This window comes from Solea solea, chromosome 2 (genome assembly GCF_958295425.1).
Source record: "Solea solea chromosome 2, fSolSol10.1, whole genome shotgun sequence".
Taxonomy (NCBI): Eukaryota; Metazoa; Chordata; class Actinopteri; order Pleuronectiformes; family Soleidae; genus Solea; species Solea solea.
Genome location: NC_081135.1, coordinates 22,867,278 through 22,884,190, shown reverse-complemented (window position 1 = coordinate 22,884,190; position 16,913 = coordinate 22,867,278). Strand labels below are relative to the sequence as shown.

The 16,913-nt window shown below is 39.2% G+C and overlaps 1 protein-coding gene across 1 annotated transcript; it reads right to left on the bottom strand.

The window, feature by feature from the left end:
* Nucleotides 1–2,079: 2,079 nt before the first annotated feature.
* hat1 (histone acetyltransferase 1) lies at nucleotides 2,080–16,875 on the bottom strand. Its single transcript, XM_058652327.1, has 11 exons — nucleotides 16,792–16,875; nucleotides 14,356–14,427; nucleotides 14,188–14,263; nucleotides 12,689–12,809; nucleotides 6,693–6,869; nucleotides 6,451–6,572; nucleotides 5,749–5,853; nucleotides 5,286–5,392; nucleotides 4,499–4,650; nucleotides 3,905–4,021; nucleotides 2,080–2,776 (listed from the first exon to the last, which is right to left on the bottom strand). Exons 1-11 carry the CDS (start codon nucleotides 16,796–16,798, stop codon nucleotides 2,606–2,608), a joined length of 1,227 nt encoding a protein of 408 aa, XP_058508310.1. The 5' UTR covers nucleotides 16,799–16,875; the 3' UTR covers nucleotides 2,080–2,605.
* Between the last annotated feature and the right edge of the window lie 38 nt (nucleotides 16,876–16,913).

Genomic DNA, 16,913 nt, shown 5'->3' with positions numbered 1-16,913 from the left:
AAAGTATTATAAAGTACAATGGGTAGTCATTACAGTGATATGCACAAGCAGGGGCAATGCAGTGGCACAAAGGTGATAAATTGAAATCCATAATAGTCATTAGTGTAACACTCAACATCAGCGGCAATCAGAAGTTGCGTTGGCTGCAAGAGCCTACCTGGACAGAATTACTTCCCTACAATGACTAAAATATACTGGGAAATGCATTAATCAGGTCAGTTGGACAAGCTATAAAACATTTAAAATTAAACATGAATGGCTGTGCTGCATCGTGTATCATTTACATTCGGTTTGCATGTATTAAAGGGGATATTTAAGTGGTGGCTCGTTTAGAGTTTTCACATCAAAACAAATCATCCATCAGTTTGATAGTATAAACCTGAAAGGCATGGCCACAAATAAAAAAGAAAAGAAAAATACACTTCACTTACAACTACAAGTATTAACTTGGCAATAATTCAAATTTACTGAACTGCTCGTAGAACCAAGGAAATTATTTACCTGGTATTAAAGAATAATTGTGTAACGTTACCAGAAAGTGGTGGAAGTAAACTTGTGGAAAATCAGTGCTGGAACACTCAGTCATGCCTCGTCACAAAAGTAATAACGTGTGTATATATTGGTCTATGTACTGCTACAGTATACACTAACACTGTAAATGGTAACTTTGTGTACTTTTTTGAGCTAAATTGTGCTAAAAAAGTTAATACATAGTAATGATTTTTGATATTTTGTATCTAATTTGTATTTGTATTAGAACAACAGTATCATCCTGGGAAAAAAAGTCTGCACAAGTACAAGTTCTTATTTACATAATACGACTAAGGTGAGGCTGGCAGGAGCAGGTGTAATTAAATCAGAATGGTCAGGTAAACTTGTTTGCCGGGTATTAGGTTTTAGGCGGGTGTGGGAAAAAGCTGTAAATTCACAAAATGCAGTGACTGAACAGAAAACAAATCTAACTCCAATCAATATTTGGCGTGACCACCCTTTGCCTTCAAAACAGCATCAATTCTTCTCAACACTTGCATGCAGTTTTTGAAGGAACTCGGCAGGAATTTGTCCCAAAAACCTTCAAGAGCTTATCCTGGAGCTTATGTGGATGTAGGCCGTCGTAGACCAGGGCTCTGTGCGGCACATACCATCGCTTCCAGGACTCCTTATTCTTGTTCCTGTTGGAGATTGTTGTGAAGATAGTTCTTTATGACAAAGGCTGTATGTTTAGGGTTGCTGTCCTTCACCATTTCCTGCAGATAGTCAATATTGTACCACTCTCCAGTCTTTCGGTGAACAAACTGCCTTCTGCTACAGCCAAACATTTCAAATTTTGACTCATCAGTCCAGAGCACTTGCTGCCATTTTTCTGCACCCCCACTTATGTGTTGGTGCATATTTTAGTTACTTGGACTTGTTTCCACGTCGGATGATTGGTTTTTTGGCTGCATCTCTTCCATGAAGACCACTTCAGGCCAGACTCCTCTGGAAAATAGATGGGTGTACCTGGGTCCCACAGGTTTCTGCCAATACTGACAGCACTGCTGGAAATCTTCAAATTGCAAAAGGAAGTAAGCATATGCCACACCGAGTTTCCTTGGCCAACCACCGTGTCTCGAAGTGGAAAAACCTCTGGTTCTGTAAAGAGGCCAACAGCACACACGATCCAAAACACTCAAAGGCCTCAAAATCCCTGGTGTAGTTAGTATTTCCGCTAATATAAATATTAAGACTTGTAAACAAATGTTTTTGGGTTAGGACCAATGATGAAGCAACAGTATCACCAGGTCCTCAAAGTCATGGAGGAATCCTGTTAAAGTTTTTTGATCTACATGTCTACGAAATTTGGAATGGATATTCTTGGTTCTCAGAGAATAAACTCTAAAAAAATAACAATATACAGTATTTAAATTCTGTTTATGGCAACTTCATGTTTGTGCTAGTAAAACTGCATGCTAATATGTATGCAAGTCACCCTCAAATCTCTAAAACAGTATTGTTATAGAATATTGTGTCTCATTAAATATACAGAATCCACATCCTCAAAATTCTAAAATAAATTACACCATAAATGACAAAAAAAAACAAGATCTGCCATTTTATTTTCCTCGATTCAATAAGACTCACCATTTGAGGAATATACAAAACCTTTTTTTTTTCTTTTTTTTTAATTTTCAATACGAAGCGCTTCAGACACATTGGGGACTGTTATCACAAAAGTGTTTTGTTTTGTCGGTTATCCTTAAAAAATGTCTGTAATGGAGAAAAGCGAGGCGTCTCTGCATGACCGTGGACCTTCTTTCAGCTGTGAAACACTACATATCATTAAATGCCACACAATGTGATTAAACACGCGAGACAGGTGACAGGAAGTCATCTCGCGTGCATCGCTCACCAACTGTATCAACCTCAGCTGGGAAACAGGCCTTTTCCACTGGGGACCTATCACTGCTACACCGGTTTCTATACATTTGGAATACTCCTGAATTAATTCAGTGGTTTCCTCAGAGTTTTCCTCTCAGTCACAGCTAAAGTCTGTGATGATGTGGGCTTTGTACAGACAGGACACACCACCTGAATGTGAAGAGGGTGGACTCCAGGCCAGCCGCGTCTAAGCGTGTGTTGCAAGCCTCTCTATGATTCTCCTGTAGTCTTCCACAACGACCTGATAACTCTTCTCCAGCTCCTCGTGCTGCGTCTTAGTGTCCATCTGACCCATGTGGGACACCATCTCCTCCGGCCGCAGGCACTTTCTCATTTTTGTCAGCTCCCTCTGATTCTTCTGCACAACATGAACACAAAGAAGAAATACTGTTATAAGCAGTTTGTTTATTTCCTACAGCAGCATATAAAGCTATACTACAAATACAATTTCTAAGCCTTCTATTTTCTATTTGTAAGCCTAGTAGATAAGCATTTATAGAGAGACCAGAGGGCTGATCAGTACTGGACACGGATGCACAAGCGCTCAGTTTGCTGCTTGCATGCATATGCATGCAAACACAGTCATTTGGGAACTTGAAGGAACAAGCAGAAATGTATAATCTCACAGTGCAGCAGTCTCTGCTGCTCAACTAACTACACACCACATCTCCTCAGGGAAGAAAAAAATGGTCTGCATCTGGTCACCAGATATTTTCTTGCCACCCACCAAAGAAATTCCTGCCCCCCCCCCCATCACAAGGGTCTTTTCCATGTCAGACACTGACTTTTTTTTTTTCCGTGGTTCTCCCACTGACAGCACAGTCTCTAATGGCTGATATGTGAAGTCTTGGCGAGCAGCTCAAATATGAAACGTCATAAGCAAACAGGATGCAGGGGTGTTCTGCTGGAGCACACAGACCGAGGCAGTATTTCCCACTGTCAGGTCTGGTGAAAGACAATCAAGAGAAGCTCATGGTTCTTAAATCTGTCACACTGAAAGACAACTTTCCCAGAAAAACGCGAGAGAATAATAAATAGGCAATTGCAGTTTTTCTGATGACGTTCCAAATGTGCTGCAATAACAAAACTACACAAGTCTGAATCGAAGAAGCTTATTGACAAAGTACTTTACACACACTTTCATGCAAATCCAGACTTGGGTGTGAAAAGAAAAAGAAAACGCTCCGGTAGCAGCAGGTGTGCCCTACTGTGACTGTAACAGTATGGCACTAATAATCTATCAATTTCCACAAGATCAGTTATTGATGTTTTAAAAGGGTAACGTAATAAACAAGTGTCTGCTGCACATGGGACGTTTTGCTTCCCACACTGAAAAGCTGTAATGTTATGCTGACAAAAAGGAAGCAGGCTGCACCACAGCATTCTTGTTTGACAGTTTGACATTCAGATCTTTCACTGAGACTGCATCACTGCACATCATCATACATGGTACACTGCTTTGCAGGTTTACAGATTAAAACCTCACCCTGTATGGACCAAATAGCCTCTTCTTCACCTCCAGACGGTACTCCTTTGCTTTTTCTTCATCGCTCATGTCTGTGGCTCTAAGGCGCAGAATTTCGTACACTCGTCTTGCATGTTTCTGTAGAAGGAAAAAGAAAAAAACCAACAAAATCAAAACCTTTTTTCCATATAATTATTTTTAATGTACATCATTATGCCTCAACAGGAACCTTACTCATTTCACAGCACAATGGCTACAGGAAATCGCAAGCTATTTAGAGTGAATGATAAATCAGGCTTCTAACATATCTGTACAAACAGCAATGTTTTCTCATGGTAAGTCACAACTTTGTCCTTTTAAAGATTTACTGCTTTAAGTAGCTAAAGGAACTGGCGGAGAACAAAATTTGTATGCAAAGCAGCAAACTGAGATCCATAGGAGAAAGCGTTTTTTTTTTGTTTTTTTAAACCAACAAGAACAGGTGGGGAAAAAGGCAACTATGTTGGGTTTTGTTGAACTAAATAAGCATCTGGAAGTAAAGTATTTCTGACATTTTTAGTCTCCATTTATGGTTAATTGAAAGAAACAGACATTAGTTGCATCCTCATGTATCACCTTGTTGATTTTCAGCTTGTCTTGGGCCTCTTTGTACATGTCAGCTGAGAAGCCAAGGCGCAGCTTGTCCACAGCGAAGGATGGAAGGCCTTGGCAAAGCTTGACCAGCACATAGTCTCTCAGCTTCACATAACTCTCAGAAGGGTCTTCAGCTAAAAAAAAAAAACAACCGCATATAATTTAAATACGTTAGCAGTGTCAATTTATACTTTTCAGTTCATTTGAAATAGACACATGGAGCCCATTCACTAATTTTGGTTCAAAATACTTGAACCATCTTCAAAGGGCTTCTAAGGATTAAGACTTGGTTTTAGGATTGGGTTTAGGCATTTAGTTGTGATGGTTGAGGTTTGAGTAAGAGGCTAGGGAATGCATTATGTCAACGAGTGTCCTTACAAATGTAACAAAGTAGCAAGTGTGTTTTTAGGGAGCAGTCTATAAACTATGGCTATAAAAACAGACATTTGAATGTTTTCAAAACTTTGCTTTGAATTGAGGTAAAGAAATTAACAAATATTTTTTAAGTTGTTTTTTAAAGGATTCCTGTGTGACAGAAAAAGGGCTGAGATGCCCGTTTAGTATTCATCCACTGTCTTTATACAAACCATTCGAGGCGGCTAGATTCAATAGAGCTTCAGAATATTGTGGTGTACATGCCAGCCCTTCAAAATTAACTCACCCCTGGATTCAACTACAGAGAAAAATCATTCAAACTATTTGCAGATGAAACAGGGGCCTTAGATTGAATTACTTTCTTTACCTTCTTCCATAAAGTAAAGACGCTCACCTGTGATGTCTTGCACCTTGGAAAGGCTGCAATAAAATCTGTGCACCGCCTCCAGGAGCTGGGCTCCATGACCCTCTCCTTGGAATGGAGGCAAAACCAGCATTTGGCTTTTTAGTTAAAGGGCAGAGAGAGATATAAACATAAGGCCAATGAGGAAAAAGGTTAGTTCAAAAACTACAGACTGAGCTGGAACAGAAAATCTTTGACTGAAAGCAGGATTTAATAGATTGTTACCGTGACCCATTAATGCATCAAATCAAATCACATCACATCAAAAGCTTATCTATAAAGTTGTTTACAGATATAAATCATCCTGGTTTGGTAATGAAACTAAATCTGGCTGAATGGTTGGGTATATAAGCCAGTAATTTGGGCTCTTTGGGGAGAGGATAAAGAAATGTATAATTTTCCACTCCCTTTTCAGACAAAAGAATGGGAAGGCACGTGCTGCCCCAGCAATTACCTTACACGTGGTCGGGTTTTGTCTGGGTACACGTAGTAATTATAAACTGTCATGTAGCCAACAGTTGCGTAGAGAGTCTCCCCATCTTTATTGTACTTTTCGAATCTGCGGATAAAACACAAAGGCAAATAGGTCAATTACAGGCACACTCCCATCCAGTGACCATTTGAGCCTCTCTATTCTCGTGCCCACCCTTCACCCCCACAACGTCAGCATGTTAGAGTAGCCAGGGCCCGATTGGTACACCTGCTACAACCTGAATACATTATGCACTTAATTGGAGTACTGCAACTTAGAGGAAGAGAAGGAGCTGGAGGAGGGACTGAGCTCCTCAAAATCACTTCAGTCTATTTTCCCCATTGTCAGTATTAATAGGTGCCAGGGTAAAGAAAACACTGGCAGAGGCTCTTTTTACTGTTAAGATATTGTCCAGTGTTTCAAAAGACAACAGTATTCAATTCAGCTCTTGCCCCTGAAAAATCTGAAAAGGGCTTTTGGCACAAAGGAAGCTCTTGCCTGATCAACAATTCTCCTACAGGGGGAAATATAATCAAACTGGCCTGGTAATTGGTCACAAGCGCCTCAAAAGGGTGCTTTGTTTTTCAATGACACAATAAAGCTTCAGCATAGGGGTGGGTGAACGAAGGGAGGTGGTTGAAGGAAGGTGGGGGGGGTTTGATGTCAATTAAGGAGGGCACTCACACAAGAAAGAAGTCCCAACGATCGTCGTCTGTGTCGATGAAACTCGCTGTCTCTATGAACCACATGAGGAAGGTCTGCAGGCGCTCGTGATACTCTTGGAATCCCGGGCAGCTGATATCAGCCTGGGACAAAAACAACAAAAAGAAATGTTTGCCATGGTTTAGAACGTAATCTCATCTCTACCTCTAACGATCTGTTTAACTACAAAAAGAAAAAAGAAAAACTTTTACATCCTAACATACCTTGTGGATCTGGTACGTGAGTTCCCCGGCCTCCTCGTTGTGGACTGTGTAGGTGTGAAGCAGGGTGCCAAAGGGTTTGAAATTAGCCTCTTTCTCCAGCAGGGAGATGAAGTCGTCCGTGTTGCAGGTGAACCCAGCGGGAACAATTTCCCGGATCTTCCCTTCAACATCATCAGACTGGATAACAAAATGTGAATTGATTTAGCAACGCAACAAAAATATCAGATGGATAAAAGCCAGACATACAGTAGAAAGACACGGCGCTAAATGAAAGTGGAAGAATATATGTTTTGTGCCGATCAAAAGAAAACCATTAGGCAATTAAAACTGTCAGCTGAGCAGAGACCAAAGCTGTGCCCCCCCCCCTTCCTGGGAAAAGACCACTTAAATCAGTACATTTACTGCTTATGTTAAACCATGAATATGTGATGAAGTTGCCACAATAAAAGCATTTCTGCTTCTCACTGGGAAATACAACCTTATGAATTGATCTCAACTTAACAAACCATTGGGCATCCATAAAAGAGGCCTCTCCTCTAATCCTGCCAAGTGAACCCAATCAAATGAATTTGCCCCTACATTTTCAAAGAGCCCCAGAGACAAAGGGAGCCTACCCTTAGACTTTTTACTCAGTGCAACGTGTGGTTAGTTCAGCTGTAATGTTTGCATTGTATCCATTTCCACAAGGATTGACATGAGAACACTTTGCTGAGCAGCCCATTCACACCATTTACATGTGTGATGGGCATTATTTCGGCACAGAGACCCTTGCTGCTCTGCATTGAAAAACTGGGAAATGAAGAAGGTCTGAGCAAAATGCACTACAAAAGGCTAATACAACATACTGCTAATTCCCCCTTTCAGACATCAGCTAATATCTAACTGGAAGTAATGCACCTGCAGCTGAATGCCTCTTAACCATTGTAATTGTTCAGCCACATTTCTAAGGAACAAGGAGCATACTTAAAAGGCCAAGGACAAACAAGTCCCTTTGTCCCTGGCACTCTCCTGCATACTAGACACTGAATTGCACAGCCTCCCATAATAGATGCCTTAGTTTGGCATGAATATGACTTAACAATCTGCCTTTAGAACATTTTGTTAATGTCTTTGATTTTTAACAATAAGAACAAAGGGACAACAAACTATCTAATTTGTTTTGTTGTATTATTTAATCAGTTCGATCGTATTCAAATATGACACCACATTTAAAATTCACAGTCATTTTCCAATTCATTAATTTTTGTCAAGAATTAATTTAGATTTTTTAACCAATAAATATATTTATATTTCAACATTTAACCACTACAAAGACTCAGCGATGTCCAGCCCATGTGCACTAAGGCTCTGGCATTACTTTCAGTGTTTTTCAATGGGATGTCCAGTAGCACGTGTTTTTGAGATAATTTGAAAGGAGAGAAGGTGATATTTGATTAGAGACTTGTATCAACATGGCAGCTGCATAAACTCCATGTCTGCCTCCCCTCGTCTCTTGCTCTCTTCTCTCACCAGCTGCACCGCACCCCGACCATCCCCATGCACTCAGAGACAAACACTCTTCAGATGCAGCCTGAACTCTGCTGCTCCCTCACTCCCTACCTCTACACCAGCTGCACTCAAACCCTTAACAAGGTGAACACTCGGGGGTCAACACTGCACACTAAGTAGTGGCACAGAGACAGTGAGGCAGCCGCCACGTTTCAGTTCAAATATCAGCGTCAATCCATGTTCCCTGAAAGTCTAATGGCTCTTTTTATGTTTAAAAACAGTAAATTGGTGGCTTTTTTTTTTGGAGCTACCAGAGATGTAAGTGATGTGGTGCTCACTCATCACCCTGAACAGAACCATCACTGTTATGTGTTTTTTTCCATGATTTAAGTCTGTCCACAGGTTATTTACAACAGAGAGTGAGGTTTAAGAATGCCCCGATGTCAAGTATTAGATCAGAGCTGACCTGCACCCTTTTTTTTTCTTTTCTTTTTTTTTTTTAATGATCAGAGATCAGCAATTTCCCTGACCAGACCACCCTACACCAGCTGTCAGCTACTTTACTAACAGTGATCAGGTCCTTCATGTAGCTCAGCTTTGCTTAGCATTGCTTTATTTGGAGCAGAACCACAGTGGAGTTTATTGCACATTACATGCGCTGGATATAATTGGTTATATTTTAATAAGATGGCTTGTTTTTGATCCACTCGGGTTTGTGCTGTCCTCTTTGCCCAGTCTGCTGCAGTGTGGGGACCAAAGATGGTGAATGTCACTATAACTTGAGTTTACAACACAAACACCTGCCAGTGTTTGCACAGAATACATACGTTTATAAATATATGTATCAAACTAACAGACCAACAAGAGACATTTTCACCATTTTGGTCACAGTCTACTGACACGTGTACACAAACACAGTGCTGGTTGAACTACAGCCCCGCCCTCCTACCTCTACCAGCAGTACCTGCAGCCTCACAGCAGTAGTCTGTTCTTTCTCTTTAAACATCAGTCAGGACTACTATTTATTTTACACTATTATTATTTTTATTTCATTCTTTAAATGGTGTACTGCATTATCTATGAAATACAAGTATCAGATCAGGACTCTGTATTGGCAGATACTCTGGGACCAAAACATCTGATCTGGACATGCATTTGAATCAGTCTACAAAAAAACAACAAGAATTTAAGAATTGCATTCTACACATTTTTTTGCATTTACAATTTCAGGAAATATGCAAAGATGCCAGTGACCCTTTTGAGAAGGATAAATCAGGATGAGTATTTTGCTTGACTTTGTTTTTGTCAAAACAGTAGCTGTTTTATATGTAAGTATAGCAGCTACAAAAAGGTAGAAGGTTGTACGTGCCAAGCAGTGCTACTCTCAAATGAACACTAACATAAGAAGTCATTATCTGACTGATTCATTAAATAATCAGTTGTTATATAAACTAACTGTTGTTTAAGTAAAAATATTTCACAGACAATCAGACTTATAATTGATTATTTGAACACCAATTCTATCCTGGAAATGTATATACAAGATATCCAACCATGTCTCATTACTCTCCCTGCTGATTGAATCACACAAACCTCTGAAAATCAATGTTTCATATTAGACCCCATGTTCAGACATATTTAAAACCCTACCCTTCCAGCAGGGAGGAGAAGGATTAGTTTTCATCGACACAAAGGATCATGGTGGGATGAGATTTAGTCCAACAAAAAAGGCGATCTCTTACAGGAATATCACCAACAAGAGAGGGTTTGAGTTACTTCAGTAAGTGAAGAAACGAAAAACTACCACAAACAAGTATTTTCAGAAATCCAACTAAAAATGTTTTGTCACAAAGTGATGTTGTAGCTACTCTATGAAGCACCCTGGTGTTTGTCTGTCATAGTTTAGACTTTGATTTACTAAACTTCAGATTAATAATTACATATAATGTGCTGATGTGTCATTACTGACTTTCAGCGTGTTTGACAAATAATATTAAATCCCAGCAATTTTCACTTTTGCCAGTGTTAGCTTTCAAAAACAAATTATATGTGAAACAGGGTTTTGAAAACTAACTGTTACCCGACTACACTCAAAATACATTAAAACTCCTTTTGTAATCTTCAGATTAACAACAATGTTAACTACTATACAATACTGAGTCACAGCAGAGATAAGAGAGCAGTTTAGACAAAAGGACTATTTAAATACAATATTGTAAATAAATCATACAGGCAGTGCAGGGTCCTCCCCGCCTTGAACAAAATGTCACCTGGGATCAACTACAGCTATAGCCATAGCCTTCAAAGGATAAGCACTATAGTTGGATGGATGTCATGTTTAATCTTCGTTCCATTGTAGTGTACATAGGCTAGACACAATTAGGAAAATATTAGAAACACCAAATGTGTTTTAAAACCCTGTCTTCCCCCAATTAGATTCAACTTTATTCTCATTTAAAAGTGCAGAACATGTACAGTGCAATGAAATGAAGGTTGGCATCCAATCCGAAGTGCTAGTCACAGTGTACATATATAAATAATCAATAGTCCAGATAAATGTGGTGCAGAAAGGTGCAAATATATACATATGTACATACACATATTATGTATACACAAGGTGGTATTTATAAATTAAATATTCAGTGATTACTTGAATGAACTTTAGTCCAGTTCCTGAGAGCTTGTGAAATTGTGTTTTTGTCTGATCCAGACGAGTTAAAACTGAGACTGACAGCTGTGTGAAAGAAGCTGTTCTTCAGTCTTACGGTTGGGGAGCGGAGGCTCCTGTACCTCCTTACTGAGGGGAGCAGAGAGAAGTCTGAGTCTGGAGTGGAACTACTCTTTTATGATGCTAGGATCTTTTCTCTGGATCCGTTTTCTGGCTATGTTTGTGATGGAGGGGAGGTGGGCACGAAATTATGTTTTGGGCCCTCCTATCAGCTGCAGTGTAATTGCTGTGCCACACTGTGATGCAGCTGTTAGGATGAACTCGGTGGTGCATCTGTAGAAGTTTGTTAGAGTTCTGGTAGAAAGCAGAGCTTTCCTTAAAAAGGCCATAGCCCGGAAGCGCCAATTAACGCTGCGTTTTTGTGCTTACCTGCGTCATTACCTCGTCTATGAAGCCCTAAAAGTCTATAACAATCAGTTCAGCCACTGCTGAGAGTGCAGTGTTTGATTGTTTTCCTGAGCTCTGCAAAGCGGAAAGGCACTTCCATTGACTAATTACGTCATTGGCGAATTTCACCACTCCTCTAAACAGCAGCGCCTCCTAGTCCGGGCACATCCGGTGACGTACTTTCAACCTTAGAAGAAGAAAAACTACTACTTGTTGTAGTTGCTGAGCTTTTCAGTTGAGAACATGGTGAAAAAAGGTTCAGTGAGTGTTTGCTCTGTTCTGGGTTGTGATAAACAATACCAGACACTCCACAAGCTCTCCACCCATGAGCAAAGAGAAGCTCAGTGGATGTCGTTAATTTTTGATAGGAATATCCCTACTAGATTTCCCAAATATCTCCATGTATGCGGCAACCACTTCACGGAGGATTGCTACACAAACTTCGGGCAATACAAAGTAAGACACAGCACCAAACTTCACCTAAAGGAAGGAGCAGTGCCAACAATACGTATATTACAATATTTACAAACCGTAAAAACTGTCTTTGTGTGCTTGTTCTGTTGTTTAGCATTAGCGATAGTCGGCTACAGGCTAAGCTACACACGTTTGCTCGTGTTATCCAAGCTACAGGCGTCCTGCAGCAGTCTTTGTGATGGAGGTGGTTCACTTGTCACAGTGTCTTCTGACTCTGTCAGTCTCTGAATCAGACTGACCAATATGATGTTGTCTGTCAACTTCACAATGAGGTTCGATTCATGTACAGGGACGTAGTCCTGGGTGAACAGTGAGTTAATCTCTCCACTCCAATTTCAGAAAATGGCTGCTATTACCAGGCTTTACTGTGGGGCTGGCGTGTTTCTGCTAATGTAACATGTTTGGTGTACGCTAGGGCTGAAATCATGATTTTGGTTCACCACAACAAATAGCATGATCGTAGGATTTTGAAAATGCGTCTTTCGTCAATAAAATGTCTCAGATGTGGAGCTGCTGCTTGCTTGCTTGCTTTCTTGCTTGTTAAGCACTGTGCTCCTCTGCTGCCGGCAGCAGGTAGTAGCTCGAAACCACACAGCAGTGAATGAGCAGAGCAGACTCTGTTCAATCAATAAGCAAGAGCACGACAAGAAAGCCAACACTGAACTCTTAGAAAAAAGTGTCCGCTATATGATTATTCAGTTGGATTCAGGTATGGTGACATTAAAGATAAACTTAAAGTCGCATGGCAATCATAGCCAGCTTTTGACTTGACGTCTTTTAACTCTCTAATGAGGACATAGCGGTGCTTTACTTCAAACACAGTGACCTGGTGTGTTTTAAGCATATTTGACTGTTCCCTTATTCCATTTTTTTCCAAAAAAGAGGTGACATTTTATGAAAAAAGAAATGCATGTCCTACCTCCACACAATCAAACTCCTCAGTAACTTTCGAGGAGTATTTCACTTTGAAGAGGGTGCTCAGGTTTCCAGCAGTGTAGAAGAGCTGAATCTGAAGACCTTTGTATCCAAAAGCAACCTCACTGTAGACAAAGTGATTGTGAAAGTGAAATTAATAAAACTCTTTAAGTTGTACATTTATTTTGATTATCAGTGACTTGGAAAAGCAACAATAAAACAACTGCTTTATGTGATGTGTTGTCACTGAATAAATATCAGAGGGACAAAAAAAACAAATACCTGATTATTCTTAGTAAATAAAATTGATCATAAATCTTGAATAGATGATTCATGTTTACTGCAGGACTGGCCATTTAACTTCATTGCATAGTTTCATTCACCACCACATTGCTGGCATTTTGTAGCACAGTAGATTTCATCATTATGCAATGTGTGATTGAGCTTTACTAGCAATTGCACTTGCTGGAATAATTAATGCCCCAATTACCAAGTTCCCTTTGAGCTGATTGCAGCAAGAGCAAAAATAACCAATCCTAGTTTTGACTAATTTGGAAATGCAATTTGGAGCATAACGACATGCTGCTGTAAGCCCAAACACAGACACAGGTGTCACTGCCAACAATTTCATCTTGTACATGATCAATAGTAATGCCTCTCTTGTGCAGCACATTAGGACAATAAAGTGACCCTCTGTAGCCTTTTAAAACAAAAATAACATGCACATGTCCATTGACACACAACAAACTTCACTTTGAACCCTGTCTGCCTCAGTTTTTTTCTGACTTTTTCTTTTTTTTTACAATTGTCTATTATCTCTATCTCTTGTTTTTACAACTTTTACGATTTGGTGTTGGTGAGCCAAAGACTTACACCTTGGTAGACAATTAAGTTCTATTCTGTTCGATTCGATTCATGCTTTCTTTTAGAAAATATGATGAGAATAAATTAGTTGTAAGATTTTGAATTTGTAAATTGATGTTTACAACTAATCATAAAGTCTGTCTTAATGAATGAGACGATACCACTTTTTTGTGTCCAATACAGATATCACAAACAGATACCAATAGTCGTCCGTTATAGTAATTTTAGATGATTTATTAACTATGAAGCGGTTAACAAAACATTTGTGCCGAGTCATTTCAAAGACATATTTCTCTAACTGTGTAACAAATATTGCTCTCCCAAAATGAAATAACAGCCCAAACATCGGCTAAAATGCTTTTGTTGATTTTGACAATGCTCTGGTAACAAAAAACAACCTCAAAAATAATATATACATGAACTTGTTCGTTCAGAGGGGTGAGTACAATATTTAATCATAACTTGAGGTAACATTGTCGTCTTTGCAAAAAGGGTGGATGATAGACGTGGGCGTCTATGTGACATTTGGGCGGCCTAATGTTGCAATATTAAATTTTGGATATCATACAAGCCTAGTGGATGATATATTTTGTTTAGTTATATCAAGTAATGATAATTACTACTAAAGAAAATACTCACTCATCCCCATAAATTTGGTGGGTGAACTCAGGGTGGAATGTTGTGCCATCGTCATCAACATCTTCAGGAAAACGAACTGAGAGAGAAAAAAAAGATGGTGCTTGGTTAATAGATGAATAACAGATTAATTTAAAATTTGTTAAAATTAAAAAAAACAAAAAAACTTACCAAGCTTCAAACACATGGCTTCATTTGTGTCACACTTGTATTCAGCCAGTTTTTTCTCCATGGTATTTACCCCTTAAAAAATAAACATTATATAACAAAGATATAAATATATTATAAATATAAGAACTGCAGCTGTATTGTTTACATCCTCATACTTAAATCAAGGTAAACTGTGGGCAATTAATTCCTTTATAAGATAGAGATTACACCGATATGAACAGGATCAAGAAATACAACTTTGTGTATAGACGGTCAAATGAAAACAGAACCAAACACAGTTGACACTTGCTGAAGTCAAGCAATTAATGTAAGAAATTGTACATACAGTGCACATTCAAACTAATTTAAATAACAATGGAAATTGTTTTGTTAGAGATGACGAATACGCTCTCATGTTTGATGTTGTCAACAATCTTTACTCTCATCAAGAGCTCCAACTACTGATGTATTGTGTTGTCCTTTCATTAATCTGCTGATGTCTTATTCTTCAATTCAATTATTTGTTTATTTTGTGGTGGAAGCATTCTGAAAGTATTGATTCATGTTATCAAACACTTGATTTTGTCTGCAAAACCATCCACATTAACAGCATTTTTATGCAAAAAAAAGGCTGCTTGTTTGAACAAGCAGAACTCTCTTTTGTTATTTTTGCTGGACAAATCAAGAGAAAAGGTTGGATCAATGGAGGATTTGCTGACTAATATTTGAAGATCTGATGTTAAACACAAGTATTTTAGTAACTGTTTATCTTGAGTGTTGTCCATACCTTGCCTGCATATTTTGCCTTTCTAATTGCATGGTCTGTTTCATTCTCATTTTTAAACAGCTTGTTTATTGAATATATTTACTCATTTCAGATATCATTCCTGTGATGCACTTTGAGAACTGTGTTTCCATGAAAGGTGCTGTACTAAATAAACTAATGATATTATTAATCTGACAAACACAGTAAAGAAAACACATGCAGCTGAAGATAATCAAACATATTGAAGGATCCTATAATCCCTTATCCTAATTTAACATTGCATTGGCCCCATCTTTGGGGCCTTACTGTATGCCCCACATAGGGCTGTGAAATTAATCGAAATGTGTGTTTCATTTACAATTAAGGCCCGCAAGCGACTACAAAAACAAACTAATCGAAACAAATTTATTATTACAAAATGGGGGCTTTTAGTCTTTTAATGTTGTAACAGTGTAACTTCCTGTCCCACTCATCATCGGCAAAAATAGAACAAAGACATTGATTGGACATAATGTGAGTAAGGTAGGATGTATACAATGCACAATAATACACTTTTTTACATGCAATAAATTCAATTTGTTTCAAGATCAAGTCATAACCGTTTGAAATCATTGTGATTTCAATTTTGACCCAAATAATTGGGATTATGTTTTTATCCATAATCGAGCAGCCCTAGCCCCACATATAACTCTTAAAAAACAACTAAAAAACTGGCGGGGCCACACAAACCGGTCTTGACCATATTATGTGAATGTGAGAGTGGATGGTTGTTATCCCCTATGTTATCTGGGATTTGCACCAGCAGCTCCAGTGACTCTCATGAGGAGGACAAAGCAGTAGGTGAGTGAGTGAGAGCCAGTGAAAAACTGGCTAGGATCGAATTAGGATTGTAGTCACCTTTAATACTATACTAAGGAATTGTATGGGTGTGTACAAATGAGCTGAACTACTTTGACATGTGTACATGGATGTACTAGGTGTATGTGGGCGTTTTTTTCTGTCTTTGCCTCTGGTAACATCTTTGGGGACAACAGATGGAAATGAGCCTCTGGCTATAATCTGGTGTTTACATTCTTGAAATGTTCATTAACATTCACTGTCCCTTCCGAATAAACTCGAAATAAGATAAACTCTTTGCTCTTACTGACTTGCAGAGATATGTTAAGGTGCTTCTCATGAGCAAACGTCAACTGTGCATAACCTCCACAACCTGATGTGAAGATAAGCTGCAAATGACTATATTTAAAACCGAGAGCCACTCTTTATCTGTCGAAATCCAAACCAAACATGCTCTTAATTGAAGAGAGCCAGCCGTTTCTGAAAAGGGAGCATCAGCTATTTGAACAGTAAGTTAACACCAAACCCATACCGTTTGGGGAAAAGCATCAACACCCATACAAATATCTGCCTACGTACGTCCATTCATTGAAAAACTCGAGCGTTGCGTGCACACACACAAACACACAACATGCCATGACAGCCTGATAGCATGCTAATGTTTGCAGACAGGCCCCCACTGCTCTCAGTGCAATGTGACGTTAGCTAGCTTAGCTCGCTATGTTTTGTACAGAGAACCATCCGATTCACGACCGGCCAGTCGGCTTCAAGTGGGACGAACGCACATTTATCGGCAAAGGACTAAGTGAATGAAAGACAGGACAACTGAGGTACGGACGAATTTAACTACTTACCCGCCATTTCTGCACCCAGTGTACTACGGAACTGAGTTGTCCCAAAAGACCCGCGGAATCAGAACGACTTCCGGGTCCTTGTGTTTCCGCGGAAAGAGGAAGTAGTTTTATTTTACGGCTCA